The 18,348-nt window shown below is 41.0% G+C and overlaps 1 protein-coding gene across 3 annotated transcripts in view; it reads right to left on the reverse strand.

The window, feature by feature from the left end:
• The window catches only part of SGCZ (sarcoglycan zeta), a 420,887-nt gene extending 403,626 nt beyond the window's left edge, over window positions 1-17,261 (reverse strand). For all 3 annotated transcript variants that reach the window (XR_004240334.1, XM_032109901.1, XM_032109902.1), the window contains exon 1: window positions 16,359-17,261. Coding sequence is in view for 2 of the 3 variants with exons in the window: in XM_032109901.1 (XP_031965792.1) it covers window positions 16,359-16,397 (39 nt within the window). In the remaining variant the exon portion in view is untranslated. The remainder of the gene's footprint in view (window positions 1-16,358) is intronic.
• Window positions 17,262-18,348: the final 1,087 nt, after the last annotated feature.

Below are 18,348 nucleotides of genomic sequence, written 5' to 3' on the forward strand. Positions count from 1 at the left end.
TGAGATTACTCCATTTTTCCAGATATTTAATGTCTTACGGAACAATTGGATTATTTTCAATGTCACAGGTTTATTTCACTCATTTACCTTATTTGCTCACATTAAGCTGGTAACATAAATTAGACTAAAGCATAATTTATGACTGCCTTAGGCATATCATCTTGAAAGGCACTCAGTCTCAACCCGTAAACATCAAGGGACTGCCAATTCATCTCTTTCCTGGTAAGTTTACTCCAGCAGCTAATCATGCTCCCTTTTATAACTTTGTTTGCCTGATGGGGATATGTACATGTCCTGTGCACCTATTATTATGCCCTTCTCCACTACAATGAAGTCCTTTAATATGCTGAAGTTGCCCTGCATTCTATCAAGTCTCTTTTTTGTTTGTTTGTTTGTTAAATTAAACAGGCCAAGCTTATTGAGATTTTCACTGGGGGGTATTTTTGATGATGTTCCTGTTTCAAGACACGCAGGCACTAGAAGCAATGTTGTTTGTTTATTTATGACCGCAAAAACAGCTGCAGCATATCAGACATATAATGGGTCATTGTAGGAGAATACTTGGAGACACCCTATAAAGACAAGATAAGTATTTAGGGATATTTCCATCAATTTCCATTCCTGGAGAATATATGTCCTCTCTTTTGTTCAGTTACTGTTTATGAGAGGATCTTTATGCTTAAAGGTTTTAAGAACCTTTGCTAAAGGACTTCATTAAAAATATTTTGAATGGGCACAAGAGATCTTTGAGAGCTGCCTCCGGTTGCCTTACCCTGTTACTGTGCCTCTCCAGACAGACAGACCTTAAAGAGCAATCCTCCCTGTGTTGTGGCTCTCCTCTGAACCCCTCTGTCTTCCTGCAGAGGTGGGCCTTGAACAGCACAGGGTGCCACTTCTCTCCTACACCAACACAGGATCATCTAACCTATGCACTGGAGCTACTTGCACTGGGGAAGCATTTCAAGAAAGATAATTTATCTTGAAATATATAGAAGGTGAAAACACTGGGAAAAATTACAGTGAAATAAAAGATGAATTTGCACATGGTTAGAAATACTCATGCAGGTTACTAATGATACTGCTGTCACCCAACAGTATAGCTATTCCAGAGCTGTTCAAAAACTTTCATAGAATATTCCAGCACCATTATTTGAACAAGGGTGCATTACAATGCATAAATAATCATTTTACACATCAATAAAGACTTAGAGCTAGCTAGATTATTTGGTTCCAACGTGGCTAAAATATAATTATTTCACTCACAGAAAGATTCCTATTGTGTTTCCCATAACTGTGTGATTGATATATTCTCAATGCCCTATTGTGGCATCTGCATGCAGAGCACTTCTAAACAGTAATTATTGGTATAATCTTCACACACAGCCAGTATGTTATCACAAGCATGGGTGGATTCACTTGCTGAAGCAGAGCATTTGTTTTCCATGCTGGAAACTGAGGGGGAAAAAGGAAACATAAAATCTCTTTTCAGTATATTACAGACTGCAAGTGGCTCAGTGCAAAAAAGGAAAGAATATTTTTTATTACATGGCTGCAAAAGCTGTAACATTGCCCCTTATTTTGATGACTAGTCTACATGTTCTTCCATCACTATAACTACTTATGAACTGTAAAATATATGCCTGGGCTTGATTTTCTGAGCTGAAGCTGAGCTGAAGCTTAGTCTTCTGAGAAGGAAAATGTTCATGGGGCTCAAGCCAAATGTAACACAGCAACAGGGACTGCCTTTCTTTACAGATATCATAAGGGAAACTAATATGGCCTGAGACCTCACTGTCTTTTCAGCACGGCTACTTTTACAATGGAGAAAGGAACTGCCCTCCCAGCAGACCCAGCTGAAGAAACTCTGGCACTGCAGCACTGGGAGAGATGGCTGCAGCAGAGCCGGGACCGCGCTCCAACACCACGCTGGAGCATGGGTCGGTCTGTCCCTGCTGCAGAACAGGAGGTGGGTAGGTAGCACAGCCCCTGCCTGTTCAGGAAGATAATGGCTGAGAAAAGATTAAATCAAAATATGCTCACTGTGATTATTGGCTATGGCAGCTACTAAAAACTGAGGTAGTCCTTGCCCATTATTTTTGAGACCTTTCAATTTAGATGCCTACCATCTTTGTTGTTTTCCTCTTGGCTACAAAATGCCCACTGTCACATACACACACAGTGCTGCAGGAATTAGACCCACACACTGGCCTGGTTCTGTGTGTTGATTGAACTTCTGCTGCCATCAATGAAGGAGTACATAAGAAAGCCTCTAGACAGCAACAAGGTCCATGAGCATAAATCTGGTACTGATCTCACTGATCATGACATAGGAAAAATTTTCCCACCTGTTTCTCTGACTATTTCTTCTATTAAAAACATATCACAATACAGGCCACATCTTTTTAAGTCTTGAAAATCTCAGCAAATATTCCCTCTTTTTACTGAAGTTAATGAGAGTGTTCTGATGAGCACTTATGAATCAGATGCCAACCAAGAATAGCACATCTCTTATAGCACTGTTGTCAAAAAGAAGTTTAAAAACTTGAAATGAGAAGTGAAAAATACAGTCCTGTAAAAGCTGTACACACATATGGCCCTATACGTACATATTGACACTTTTTAATACTTTTACTACTTAGAAGAGGACTGAATGATTATACTTAGAGGAAAGCAGAGTTCAGAGAGAAAGATGGCTTTGGTTCAGCTAATACAGTACCTTAAATCAGCAGATTGCCCAGCAAAAGTCTTTTATATAGAGAAATTTTTCAGAAAACTGCTGAAGGGCCACAAAGCTAAATCAGAAGAGGCAAGGTACAAAAAAGCAATGGAAAAAAAAAAAAAAACAGAATCAAAAACCTGTAGTATACTAATTATGTTTTGTCCTCTTTATCCATATCAACTGCAAGCTATTGAAGATAAGTATTTTCCTGGTTATGTATTTGGAAAACAGAACATGCTATTCTCTTTAACTGCACAGATAAAGCAAATGTCTCAAGCAGATCTTGCCTTTCTAGAGAAGAGAGGATACAAAAGTCTTTCCCAGAAGCAAAATTTAAATCTCTTAAAAATGTGATGCAATATATGAGGAAAAAGTCTTTTACAAAGAGGATGGTGAAACAAGGGAACAGGTTGCCCAGAGAGGTGGTAGTTGCCCCATCCCTGGAAATAGTCAAGGTCAGGTTCAATGGGGCCCGGAGCAGCCTAGTCCAGTTGAAGATGTTCTTGTTGTTTGCAGAGGGGTTGGACTGGATGACTTTTAAAGAGCCCTTCCAATCCAAACTACTCTATGATGCTGTGATATGGTATTTTGTCACCAGCTATTCTTTTTCACTGATACTTTGCTGCAGTATTAATTATTTGGCCTAGCTAGTGACAACATTTCAAAACGACTGCTCTGAAAAGTTTTGAGACCAATGCCCTTGATAAAACTGTAACTTTCCGGTATTCATTATGTTCTTAAATACATCTAAAATCAAGTTTTGCTGTATTTCTTTCCAGGAGTCAACAGGTAACTATACTATCATCCATAAATCATATACTTCCATGTGACTTAAAAGGACAAGAGTTATTTTCTTTCTGAGGTTGACAGTCAAAATAGATGTCTAGGATATAATACTTTTCATAATTTACCCTGTGATCATGAGCAGATATACCTTCTCTACCAGCCTATGTGGATATTTACATAACAAATCTAATCAGAGCATATTCAAAGCACAAGGTGTAACAGATTGTCAGGTGAAAATGGGTTCCTCCCTGCACCATGAAACACAAAAATACACTTGGAGCTCATAAAAGACATTTTAATTAAAAAATAAAAAGTTAAATTCCATAGATTTTTTTTGTCCTTGATACAGCCTTGCCAAAATTGTTGGCATTTGGTCAGAATCAGAAACAACCATTTAGTCATGATCCAGGATACTGTTCTCAAAAGCACTGAGATAGCTTTACTGACATCTCAGTATTTTGCTTTCCACTGTGCCCTTAGCCACTTAAAATGCTACAGGCTATCTGTTCTGATACTGAAAAATGTAAAAACAGGAAATGGGCCCACCTTCTAACCTCTCGGGCCATAGTCAATGGACATTGGCTGAGCTAACACTTACATTTCCAGATCATCGACATGCCCCTACCTCCAGATAAACAGTCTTGTGAGAAAGATGTTTTAATACTAGGACAGAAAGCACAGAATTTTGAGTAGAAGGCTATTTCTCTGTGTCCTGTACTTCCCATAGAAACTCTCTTTCTCCACCCCGTAACCAGCAGCAAGCAGACCCATACCCTACAAAGTAATGCACCTGTGCCTATGTTCCTGAATAAGCAAACAAAAGAATTCAAGATCTCACAGGTTAGAAAGAAAAAACTAGCCTCTAATGAATGCAAACTGCATCCCTCAATGCATATTTTTAGGTGCATACTGATTGACTTGTCTCAGTGTTTAAAATTAAGTTGCCTTTAGGCAGCCAGGTCTCTTTCAAGAGCTACTGATGATGATATTATTACATTTTGGTATTGAAATTTTGTTTAGTAGCACCTGATTTATCCCAGTAAACAGCACTACCATCTCATTCTTAGCCCTGGATTGTTAAAGCTTACAGCTTTGAGGTTTTAATTTGTATTGTTTTTTCAGAAGGTGCCAATAGAAGCAAACTACCCATCAAACTGATACTGATACAGACAGTTACGTGAGGGATGCATTACAATTTTATCTCTCCTTTCAAAGGTATGTTTTTTAAAGGTAGATTTTTTTTTAATTAGTTATTTTAATTGGCTCTAGATTAAAATAGACTAAACTGAGCAGACAAATAATTATTCCTCCTCCTGTCTTCTCTTCCCTTGAAAGGTACACAGAAGGTATTTTTTCAATAAAAAGCTGGGATTGTATCCGTCATTAAGATTTAATTGTGATACAACTTGTACTGATATAAGGATTAGTTTTATTTGGACATAATAATTACAAAGACATCCATACTAATCTTAGTTCAGCATTGAATATAGGCATGTCTTGGCTACCCCTTAGATAAACAGCTGAATCCTGTGTATTCTGGCTGAGGCAGTTCAGAAGGTAAATAAGCAGGATTTCTTTGCCATTTAGCAATATAGCATTTCCTTCTCTTTGTTCAATTCACATTCTTGTAACTATTTATGAGCAGGTGTTTAGAACACAAACCTTATAGACACTAAAATTAGGAGATGTTTGGTTCTTGAAATGTGTGGTCTTGTTTACTTGCAGTTGACAAGGCATTTTACAGGAACACATCTGACTTTTTACAAGTTTCCAACAGCAGTAAACTTTATTCCTGCTGACAGCATAAGCAATTGCTGTGTTCAGAATAAAATTGATTGGTTTAAAAGTTTAACTCTGTTTTCCTGTTTCTCGTTTTGTGCTTTAAGGTTACATTTAAATCTGTTTCAGATAATTCATTTCATAAAAAACAATTCTTTTTATGTTAGTGGGGTAAAAATACATATGAGTGAACACTAAATCATTGCAAGATAAGATAAAGTAGGGTTTATTTAAACTGGAAATAAGTATTTAACTTCCTCGTGTAGAAAACAGTATTTTCATAGTAAAAATTTCACAATTTTTTTTTCCATTTACAAGATTAGAAGAAAAAAATTAAGGTAAATAATAAAAAAAAGCAAGAAATAGAACTGCCATCATAACTGTCTACAGCAAGCAGGCAATTTATGTATTGTGATCCAAACATCTGACCTTACACCATGATTCTTGGGCCAAATTCTGGAATAATATCAATAGTGGCAACTCAGCATACACATATCCGGAAAATATCATATGCAGAATGGGCACTTAGCACTGTTACAAACATTCTGTTTTGTGAGGGATGATCCAGCTTAAGATGCTACAGCTGCCAGCTGCCACTGCCAGCCCCCCCAACAGAGCTTACAACCTCTGCACGACTGCTGAGTCAGCTGCATTGTACTTTGGATCTCATTTGAAAGTGCTTGGGTCCCCTAAAATTAAAATTTGCCGCTGCTAGAAGAATTGTCCAGTCAATCTGTGCAACTGGCTATCAAGTCAAATGAGGGTGAGAGAAGAGCACAGTACTGTGTTGAACTGGCTTGGGTAAGACAGTGGAAGGCACCCTCATTTGGCTCACACTCTGCTATTGGCTTCTTCCAGTAGATTTGCATCTTGTTATCTCTCCTTTTCCCTTCTTCATGCTACTGGCTTTATTTGGGAGGAGTCACAAGAGGCGTGAAGTGCCTATCAATGCTACAGGATATTTTGGCATTTTATCAATTATTAAAGAAATCTGTAATTTAAAATGTAAAAGAGTCCACACACAAAGATGCCTTGTCAACTGCAAGTAAACTATAAAACACATTGCATACCAGTTCAGTGGTAACATTCCATTGGGACAGTAATTTCATCTGCTTTCATAGGTTCTGAGATTTTCTGGCCCAGTCACCTCCTTGCAGGCCCATGTCCCCTAGACATGGGCTTCCTACAAATTTTCTGAGTAAGTCATTAAGTTTTCTATCACCTCAACAAATAAATTTCACTCTTTTTTTTTCCATATGCTTTAAATGTTGCATATGCCACAGATACATTACTTACTAAATAGTAATACTAGCACAAAACACAGGGTTATGCTATGTCTTAAAAATTGCAAAGTATAGTAAAAACCTGTGAATAATTAAGATACATCCACGAGGCACCAGCAACAGTGCAGAGAGCCATACAGACCTTTTGATTCAGTTTGTCACCACCTCAGCACACCATCACTGTGCTGTCATTTGTTATTGAACCCCTCAGGCTTCCCTTTCAGCTCCAAATCTTCACATTCCACTTGGCTATTATAAAACTGCTTTGGCAAGCTCTGCATTAATATTACAAAATAAAGTATTGTCATCTGATGCAGCAGCATATGCCCAAAACCAAAATAACTTTTACTCAATATAATCTATAATTCTTGACATATCAGGTGCTAGGCTTCAGCACAGCTCTCCTAGTGCTCCCTTTTTGGCCTGCTCATCATGCTGCAATTTTCTGCCTACTAGGTATATTCATTCATTGATCAAGGTTTGCAAAGTCCGAGTTCAGTAGGATAGACAGCACCTCAGCAAAGGATGACTTCTGTTTTATGCCTGTCAGCAGTATGATGGAAATTTTATCATGAGACACAGAGACACTACTTACAATCTCATAATTTTACTAAGGAATAGTGCAGGTGGTCTCACTAGACTGAGTAGACATCTTTGCATGAACAGTGAATGTTATTTACCTCATCTAAAATAACACTGAACAAAACAGGGAGCTTAACTAGAGAGAGGTCTTTTCTGAACAAAGATCATTTTCAAATCACATACTCGCACCTAGTGAGTTGGGGTAGAAACAAAGAAAGGTATGAAATCAATTCTAAAAATGGTAGCTCACTCCCCTGAAAACAAGATATACTTACAGAAATGACAATGTCAATGCCAGTCTTGGGGAAACAGCACACACTAAGTAACCTGTTAGTCCTCTGAAGAATTATATTCTTCTGCCAGCTTTTTCAGGAAAATCTAATAAAACATTGATGAAATGGAAGAATAAGTTTCTCTGCATGAAGATTAAGTGGGAACATGAGTCTATACAATGGGCAGTTTTTGCATTCATCTCATGTCTGCTCAACTGCAGGAATCATTGGGAAATGTCACACACAGTATTTCTAAGCTGATGTGTATCTGAAATAGTAGATGTCAACTCAAGTCCTACAGGAAGTGACAGTCAATACCAGCTTGTTGCTAGCTATTTCTGCAACAACCTATAAAGCTTGACACAGTTAGGCAGTTTTGTGCTAGGACTAAGTCCTATTGTTTCAGAAGAAATAAAAGGGAAGACAATTACTACCAATATTTACGTATCAAGCACTGTACCTAAATGCATAATTATACACAAGCCTGTGTGCTGGTACCTGTCAGAACCTTCAGAAGGAACTGAGGTTCTGACAAAAAGTATTAGAGGCTAGGACTAAGGGTAGATGCCTTATGAACCCCATAAACTGGAGTAATTCAGCTGAGTGATTTCTATGGAGTATTTACCATCTGTTGGTGATGACTCAAGCCAAAAAAAATTACAGATGGATCTTGATCACAATTTTTGTCTTCTTCTTTTTGTCTGAACTGTTCTAAACTTCTGAGAGGATCAAGATTTTGTGTCATTTTGGAGGAATGGATTTTTATAGTGAATGTCTCCTAGTTTGTACTTATTCAGAGCTAATTTTCAAACTATTTCAAGTAATAAATGATGCCATGAGTTTCAGCTTTAAGGCTAAGTAATCTTCTTGGAAAAACTTCCAGACTTTTTGTAATGCATGCTGAAATTCTCTCTGCCATTTATTGAGGCATAGATCATTCAACTTCCTTCATCACACATCTATTAGGTGGTGAATGGGGTTTACAACGGCCGGCCTGCTCAGCAGAGAGACTCCTGAATTAGCAAAGACAAATTACAAAAAAAAAAAAAAAAAAAAATTAAAAAAAAAAGCACAGACTGAATTCTTACTTATCTCCTGAAGCCTTACAACAGAAGAATTTTCTGTACAGACTGCAATTCACATCTTTAGAAGTTCTACAGGACTGTGATGACCAAGCAATCACTTTGAATACATAAAACTGGCTCAATCTTTTTTTCTAAATAGAAACAAACCCTCCAAGTTGAGTTACAGTCTTCTTTCATTGTTTAAAATATATGTGGTTTAAGCTAACAGTAAAAAAAAAAAATCACATTAAAAGGAAGACCCAGGAATTTTTTACCTCATTTGGCCACTTACCCAGTGAAAGCCATTGGGGTCACTATTATGTGCTAAACTCATGTTTGCAAATAAATCATCTTTGAGCACCCTCATTGGGATGCCCAGGAGAATTCAGTATATCTGGGGGATGGATATCAACGGCCCTAAAGCAGGATAAATCATAAAGTACTCCTCTTAGTCCAGATGGGAAATATGGAAGCGAATGTGTAATTAGTTTCATGTGCCTAAGGAGCATGAGCAGGGAAAACTGAAGCACTTTGTGCCTTGTGGGTGAAGTGGGGTCTTTGTGGATTCCTTTACAGGACAAAGTCTCTGCTGCATTGTAGGCACCTTCCCTGTAGCAGTTCCTAAGGGAAACAATGAATGTTCCTGCAAAACAGAACTTGGAACTCTCAAAGTGTACTAGGTAATGGCTTGACTACTTCCAAAGCTACTTACAAGCAAACCGTGTTTTTGCCCAAGCCTCAAGTGCAATCAGGAAAGACAAAGTGGAGAGTGGGGCTGCCCAGCCCTGACCCCTCTCAGCACAGAGCAGGTAGGCTGGATGTGTGGCAGCCAAGCACCTTTCTGAGTTCAGATTTAACACCTTTCCCGACATTAGGCTTTAAATTGAAAGCGATGTAAAACCCAGATTCTGAGGCTTAATTCAACTAACTCTCTTCCCCTTTATTATAGGTAGCTCATGAAGTTTTATATTGCCTTTCAACCTTTGTCGTATTTGTTGATCTATGTTCAGAAACTTACTAGCTCATAAAGTAGCAAAGGCTCTATTGATTTTTTACTTTTGGTTTTGTTTCACACGTTGGAAATTCGTTAAATGCAAGTCTAAGTTAAGCAAAGATGAAACCTTCCTCTATCAAAGTTCATACACTTGTCTTCAATCAGTTAAAGGGCAGAGCTCTTTACAGAGTGCTTTGTGCATGTGGACTATATTTACCTAGAATTAATAAAATTTAGTACTAATAATTAACTTCATTTGGAAAGAATGCTTTCTGTAATTACAGTGGCTTACAGCATTATTTGCTCAACTAGAGGTCCCAGCATATCCGGGCAATTGCGCTGCTTGTGTTCAATATGAACACAAGTTCTTCCCCTTTCTTGAATCCCACTCAAAATAACTTATGAACAATTTTGTGTAGAAGAAGACCTCCATAACTGAGAAGCAGAAGTACCATCAACCCCGATCTTGAAGAGCGAAAATAACAAAAATGCTTTTGCCGACCTGATCCAACAATCTGTACTCTCCACCCTGATCATGGTACAAAGAACAGTGCATTTAAAAAAGCACAAATTAAAATTAATTCTGTTTTCACTTTATGTGCTACCATTAAATGTACACAATTACCTTAATACAAACTGGAAAGGATGTGATTTTTCAGAAGTGGCAGCCTCTGTTTACTAACATAATTTGTTCAAGAGTTGTAGGAGCAGGAAGGCAGAACCTATAAATTCCAGACCATGCTGCCCACATGAACTGAAGAGAACTGCTACAACAGAGAAATATGGCTGAAGGCCAGATTTTTATGCCTGAGGCTTTCTACTGCTTATGGCACCGATTTATAGGCATATCACTGATGTGCTTTTGCTGATGTAACTGCAGTGATTCAACAAAGTACTGCTAATTTTAAATTGCAGAAAGATACTCTGTCCTCATTTATTACTTTTCAAGCAGTGCAAATACACAGGGTTTATATCACACAATCCTCCTTAATGTGTTAGCTAGAGGTATAAGAAGGTAGGTACAGAAAGAACATTTTTTTTAATAAAGTTGCTGAACACCAGAAGCTTGCTTTGACTTACTCAGTACCTCTGTAAATCTGGCCTTGTGTCATTAGCTGCAGTAATACTGCTGAGAATAAAGCCTCACATTTTGTGTCTCTCACTGTTGTGGCTTAGCCAACAGTCATTCCTTCCTGTGACAAGGAACAAAACCCAGTGCTTGTGGATAGCAACCTCACAACATCTTTTTTCACAAAGAAGGGGTTTGTTGTGGATCAAAGAGTTAACATGTCATATCTAAGAATTAGCAAAGGATCAGATGGCTTAGTAGATAAATGTGTCTTTTTCTTGGACTGTTAAGTAATTCTGGCTTTACAGGGCATTACACATGGCTGCAGTCAAAAGTACTACAGTGCGTTAAGAACATTTCTGTAAGCTCTTTAAATGTACAAAGTGTTTCAAAATAAAGGAAATGGTACCATTTCTAAGCCATGTTCTCCAGGTTTCTTTTGAAGGAGGAAAGAAAATGACAGTACTTTCCCTGTGGGGAACTTCCATGTCAAAGTAAAAAAAGTGTCTACTCGTAACTCAGAGAGCCTTTTTTATTACTGTTATTTGAATCCTTATCCTTATCCTTTGGAATGCTGTATGAGGACATAGAAACAACTATGCTAGATACTGACTTACAAAATTTATATTAAATACCACAAGGTTGATTTCATAGGAAACGTCTCTTGTGACATTTTTACCATAACACTTTAAGTAAAGATTGATTTACAAGCAATCTTATTCCTGGCCTTATCAGGAAGATGGGAAAACAGTATCAACCTCCAAAAGGTTAAGGAATGTAGTAGGAAAGCATGACTGGGACCCACAAATATGTCTTCACATTAGAGATTTATCTTTGAAAGGTTCTAGCATGAGTTTTACATTGTCTCCAAATCTTACATTCAGACTTATAGAAACAACCCAAATTACAGTAGCATCACACACTTTCTTTCAGAAAGAAAGAAATGTCTTGCTAATCTCATTCATCTTTTTTTTTTAAGTGCAAAATAAGTAGCAGAGGAAAACAGTATTTTTCCCAAAACCGTGAAGAACAGGAAGACGAAGTGGTTTTTTCCCTTTAACCAAGCCTTCAGATTTTGATGCATTTTCCATTTAAAGAGTGTTGAGCTTAGCAAAGCTGTAATGTACAATGTCAAAAAGCTCAGCCACAGGTTATACAGATTCTCTGCAGTGATAGTACAGGAATACTCTAAAGTGAGAACACTGCCATTGTCTTGACCTTTTTTCTGTGTCTGCTGAACAACTATATCTTACGCATAGAATTCTCTCCAGCCGCCTGGACTCTGTCTAGTCTTTACACATATTGAGAGATGGAGAAGAAATCCCACAATAGGAACACAGAGAAAAGAAATTTGCATGCATATTACTTTAAAACCATTTCAGCTTGACCTTCCATGAAGAATGCTTTAAAAGATGAATGCTTTGACTGTGAATGCAAAGGTTAATTGTCTTGATTGAGTATTGCTGAAAGAACCCTAGTAAACCACGAAGGTTTCTTGGAGGGACGTACTAAAGAAAGACAGGAGAGAGAGAAGGTTTTGCATTAAAAAGACAAATCCTTTAATATCCACACAAAGATGTCCATGTCCCAAGCAGAAGACTTGAATAAATGAAACAGACTTTCATAAGAGTATGTTGAGTGTTATAGAGTACTACACTTTCCATTATGGAGTGACTGACTTTAAATAGAGATAAAAACACCTACTTAATCTCATCAAAAGGTCCTCCCACACCACACCAAGCACATGAATTTCCCTGGCTCCTTCTTTTAAAACAAACAAATAAAAAATTACAGAATTCCTCAGGGTATTAGTCCTCCTGTTTTTAAATACTGAAGTGATTTACATGTTTAAGACCACAAAACTACCCTTGTTTAAACTTTTGTGGTTTCCTTGTTTAAATTTCTTTATCAGATATTTTACAAATTACATAAATTGCACTGGAATTGTCACAAAAACCTCTTTTGTGACCAGTTTCATGCTCTGTTAAGTCACTAGTTTTATATCACCAGGAAATGTAAAACTATAAACACACTATATATATTCTCTCCCAAGCTGAATAAAAAAAAAATCAGCTAATATTTACAAGATGATTCAGAAATAAAGTGTTTAATTCTTTTGCATATTAAAAGTGGTAATTTCAAGACACTTAAGCACACTATTAATCAAACATCTTGCGATTGTAATGAAGAATTCTCACTGAACCAGTGCCTTCAAGTAATAAATAGCTTCCAGGATGTTTTTTAATCCATCATATTAATAATTTTACTGTTATCATACATTCAATTACAAACCAACTTTTCACCAGAGAAGTATCAGTGGTTTACACACTACAAGGAATACTATCTCCCTCTAAGACTGTACACAAATTGTGGTTGCTAAACGCATGTAAGAGAAATGGTCATGATACACATTAGAGGAATTATATTGTCAAATGAATGCGCAAATGTGAAGGAAAAAATCTGTAATAATCTATCCAGTGTCAGTGCAAATAACAAGTCAACAACGTCCAGCAAACACAAATGCCTCCCAACTCTTCTTTGCAAATGACGCTCAGACAATTTCAAGCAATTACATGCCTCCACATAGTTCTTAAATACACTAAATGCAAAATAAGTTAATTTGTCATCTTTTATATACATATACAAACTACAGAGCCCTGTAAAATGCATAATACTCATACAAACCAACCAGTTTCATGTAGGTTCAAAATGTAGGTATAGACTTGCATATGCTTTAGGTAACAGAAAGCCCTTCACAACACTAAACCCAAGACGACAGTGCAACTATGACAGAATTATTTAGCTTGTGTTTTCAGTACTATTCCTTTAAAACAAAAACCCCATAGGCTTGTGAATTAGAAAGTCAGAGGAGAGAGATGAGACAGATCAAAGGGAAACCAGAACAGCTCAAAACCTCTGGACGAGCAGTCTCTGTTTTCCATACTGATTATTTTCCTCGGGGTTTCATGCATGGACTAGTAAGGGGAAGCACACCTACCTTCATTAGCAGGTGTTGCACACATGATACCTGTTGAGCTTTTCACAAAATCACCTTTCAAAATGTCTATTATCAAGATAAATAATTCAGAATTCATTACAATCAATGCAATAAATAATATAGAGATTTTGAATTTGTATATAATGCCTGATTTGAGGTGTATAGAAGCTTTATATATAACATAGTATACGTTTTCAGTGTCATTATTACTATCATCTTTAGAGACAACACATTTGATTTTTATGAGTAGGGAAGCTGTCACTATTCTTTCTGATGTTTACTGGCATATATGTGTCATAATGGAGGAAACCCAGTATCAAGAAAGTGTCCAGCATGTTTCCAAAATTCTTGGCAAGCTCTGCTGCGGTAAGGCACAACCATATTTGACATTCTTGACACGAGCCCTCCATGCAGTCTGGTGTGGTAGAGTCCACTCAACACCTCAGGACCTCTGGCTGCCTGCTATCAGTGTGCCCTGTCTCTTTGGTCTGGTAAGGAGCTGTGTCGGCCCAGGGGAAAAGGAGTGGCGCACTTCACCTCTCCTGAAACTACCCAGAAACTAATGAAAGCTTTCACGACTTGGAGCAATACGGGAGATGCTCTTTACTGTGCCCAATTACGGCGAGGTCATCAGCTGGGAACTTCCGAGACCCCCAAGAGCTTTGCCCCCACCTTGTATTTCTGCTGGTGGGAGAGTGTCTGGACGGCTCGCACTGCGAGGAAACCCCACCGTGCTGGATGGAGCGAGGTGCGGAGCCGCTTCTCCGCGCGGCCCGGCGCACCCAGCGCTGCAGGCGGGGAAGCCGCTCCCGGCTGGCGCGGGGCTGGCGGCCGGGCCCGCACCACCCCCTGCCGGCCGGAGGGGCCGGCTCCCGCTCCGGCGGCGTCCTGACGGCACCTGGGATCTCTCCCAGCAGCCGCACATCAATAAAACACCCGGGAAAGCCAGAAAGTGCATCGTGCCAAAGCGGATGGTCCCAGAGAGCTGCCCAGACCCTATCAGCATCTGCAGAAATGCCTCCTTTGGAAGCTCTTCTTATCCTTACGAGCGGAAGGGGTAGGGAGGAGACGGCGAAAGTGCCAATGCTTACTTCTCAGCTGCTTCTTTGCTCGAGGTCGCTCAGCCTCTACACGCTGCAGCACGAGTTCTAATTGCAGCGCAAATAACTACGGGATTACTAGAAAGCCCCTGCTCTTCAGCCTAGGCTCGATGCCCTGCTCATAGCGGGACGTGCCTCAGGCTTTACGGACAATTCACGCTAAATGCTGCCCTCTTGTAGCATAAACATATCTCCTTTAAAGACCCTTTAAAAATAATCCGGTACAATAAAACTTTTTCCCCCCTTAATCGGAAGACTCGTCTTTTGCCTTTCCCGCACCAGCTGTCTCCTGTGAATCCTGTGAAGGCAGAGGCAGGAGGGAGAGGGCTCCCCGGCAGCTCAGGCAAGCAGCGTTTGCGACGGGGAAGCCCTGGAAGCGCTGTGAGGATCCGTGGATCTCAAGCAAATCGTTTTATCATCTTTCCTCTCCTGCGCTTCCGTCACCTCAAATACTCAAACAGCGCTACAGTCCTGGGGTGCCTTTCCCTGGGGAGATTAGTAAGAGTTCCGAGCAAGACTGGGGGGCGAATATATTTATTCAGTACTTTCACATCTGGTTTATAGGAAAAGGAAAGGAGCCCCCAGCAGCACTTCAGCGCTCGCCAATTTACCTTCCCAAAGGCGAGCCCTTCTCCGCGGCCGCGGGGAAGCCGGCGCCCTGAGAGGGTGTCCCGCGGATGGCTGTGGATGAAGGAAGGCTGTCTTCCCCGGCCTCTCTCATCGCTTCTTTAGCGCTACCTTCGCCGCCACCGCGGCGAGGTGTACGTGTGTCCCGCCCCTCCGGCTTGGCCGTCGTTTCACTCCGGCCCGGCGGCTCCGCGGAGCTCGCCCTGTGCGCCCGCTCCCTCTCCGCTGCCTCCCTGAACCAGCCACCCTCTTTACCGCGTATAGATTGATAGAGAGATTTATATGATGATGATGATGATGATGATGATGAGATGATGATGATGATGACTTCAGCCCAATTCCGCTCAGGGCCGAGGGGAGTTGGCAGCAGGTGTAGGAAGGCTATCTCCGCAAAGGAGCATGCTCAGCGCTCTCAGGCATGCTCCTTCAGCGGGGAGGGAGCCAGAGCTGGGCCGGGGGGCGGGGGGGAGCAGAATCCTCCCAGCTCGCATCGTCCTAATGCAAAGTTTGATTGTTCCAGCGGCCCCCGAACCGGGGCCCAGCGGGCCGGCTACCCATCAGTTTCCCTCGGCTGGGGGAACCGGACGCCGCGCTGGGGGCGAGCCGAGGGGGGGGTGGAGGGGTGGAGAAGGGTTTCCCCGTCGCTCCCGGCGGCAAGGGGAGGAGAAAGAGGAAGAAGAGGAGATGCCCAGGCGAGAATGGCTTCAGAGGCAACTTCTGCCGGGAACGCCGGGGGTCAGTTGCCGCTTCCTCCCAGCTGTCCCCGGCGCTGCCCCCAGTGCTCATGCAACGTCGAGAGCACACGGGCAGTGCCATCACCACTACCATCATCACCTCAACTATTATTATTAATACTGTCATGACGATGCTGTGGGCCGCGCAGGCAGAAGGGAAGCCGCGCTCGGCTGGGGCAGCCGCCCTCCCGCGCTCCCCCCGCCGCGGGGCGGCTGCGCCCGGCTCCGCGCCCCCAGCCCGGGCTGCGGGAGCCCCGCGCAGCGCCCGTGCGGCCCCCGCGGCCGAGCGGCGGACAGGGCAGGAGGGGAGCCAACCCCAACCACAGCGACTGCGCCCGGCGGGTCGCCTACCTTGAGCTCCTCCGTGTCCAGGTTTGCTGATCTGTCCATAGAGCGAAACTGAACGGAGCGGACTGGAAACTACGGAAGTTGTGCCAAAAAATAAAAAAGAACAAGAGGGGGAGAGAAAATAAAAAAAGGGAGGGGGGGAATCTAGTCTCTCAGTTTCCAGCCTAAACTCAGCCTTGTCCTCCAAACCCTGGCAGCTCCCCTCAGTCTCATTCTCCGCGATCACGCCTCCACCGGTTAAAATAAATAAATAAATAAATAAATAAATAAAATATTTCACTTTTTTTTTTTTTTTTTAAATAACTCCCTTAAGGATTAAAGCGACAGGTGATCCTTCCCTGGTGAAATAGATTCGCATCCTCTGGCAATGAAAGGAGAAGACAGCAGAGAAAAAAAAAAGAAAACAAACCCAAATCCACTCAGTTTAAAGATTTTTTTTTTTCTTCTGCAATAAGCTCAGAAAGCGGCGAATCGCTGTATCCCGAGCAAAAAAAATTCTGCTTCCCTGGACAGCATCATGCAGCAAATTTCAAGCAAATGTGTTCAAACTGAAGAGAACAGTCTGTGATAAAAGCCTTTCTCCGTCATGCGACCAGAGTAGTCTGGTAGCTAATTTAGCACCCTGTGAGCGCAAGACATTAGCGATGAACAATTTCGCTGGCAAGACAAAAAAATCCCCCAAGTCCTGCATAGGCTCAAAAATTGTTTTGCAGCTAAAGATAGTCTTTCAGTAATAATAATAATAGTACTGTATATATACACACATATATATATAATAAAATAAAGTCTGTAAGGTATAGTCTTCTTTGAAGGTTATGCTGAAAGAGTTGGGAGGAAAACAGGAGCTGGATCTCTTGCAGAGGAGAAGGGAGAGAGAGGCAGAGATTTCCGTCTCCGTCCCTGTTTTACTGTCCTTCACCGCCAGGTGACTGACTTCCCTCCTCTCGGCTCGCGCGGGGGGATTTCTCCAGCTCTCAAACAGCAGCGTTTCCTCCCCGAGCAGCCCCGGCTCCCAGCGCCGCCCTCCCAGCTACCCGCGATCCCTCCGCCTCCCCCGGCCCCTGCCACACGATCCCGAGGGCTCCTCTCGCCGGTCCCAAGGGGTTTGAATAGCAGGCACAGTGGCCAGTTTAAAAGCCGGTACTGCTTTTCATCTGTTTTGTAACTGCTTTGTATGATACTCATGTATATTTCTGTATAAAAATGAATATATGTATTTATATCTTCAGGTGTGTCTAAATTAATAAGGTGATGTGGAACTTCTCAGTCTTTGGCTTGTAGTGCACAGTTTTGTGCAGCTGTTGAGTGTATCATTGATGGGCTGCAGCTGTGATGGGGCAGTGTTTCTGGTGGCATGTGGATTAAGTCTGAGACTCTCTCAGGGTGTTACTTTTACTAATCCCCTTTTTCAAAGGATCCACTGTGTTCTAGTTCTCAGATCACTCCAAAGAGAACCAAAATTAGATTTAAAAATTCATATTCCTCCCCACCAAGATTTTACCAGTTTTTTTCATAAATCTGTCACTTGCAGTTTTGGAGAAGATTTTTGTGATTTTTGGCTTCCTGATATCGGCTTTTTGGGGACCTTATTTATGAACTCCATCAACGGCAAATTCAGGATTACCACTTTCAAGTACTATCACCTGTCTTATGCACTGGTTTTAACAGGGTTGATACTCCTGATAATTTGACTTAAGTAGACAGACCTCATAGCTCAAAGTATACACTCTGTTCCCAGTTCAGTATAGATTTGTTTGCAGCTTCCACCACTTCAAGGTTAGTAGAAGCTTAAGCCCTGAAAGATGGCCAGTGATAGCTACTTCTGAAGACTGGATATAGCCCTCATCTTCTGGACAACCACAGATGCGAGGCAGACGCAGGCGAATGACATTTCTCCTGTTTGCACAAATGGTGCATGACTTCCAGGTTCATTGTGAATGCATTGTAAATGTTATTATCGTTAATCTAGAACTGCAGTTTGTAAGGATTGAAC

The sequence above is a fragment of the Corvus moneduloides genome, chromosome 5 (genome assembly GCF_009650955.1).
Source record: "Corvus moneduloides isolate bCorMon1 chromosome 5, bCorMon1.pri, whole genome shotgun sequence".
In the NCBI taxonomy this organism is placed as follows: domain Eukaryota; kingdom Metazoa; phylum Chordata; class Aves; order Passeriformes; family Corvidae; genus Corvus; species Corvus moneduloides.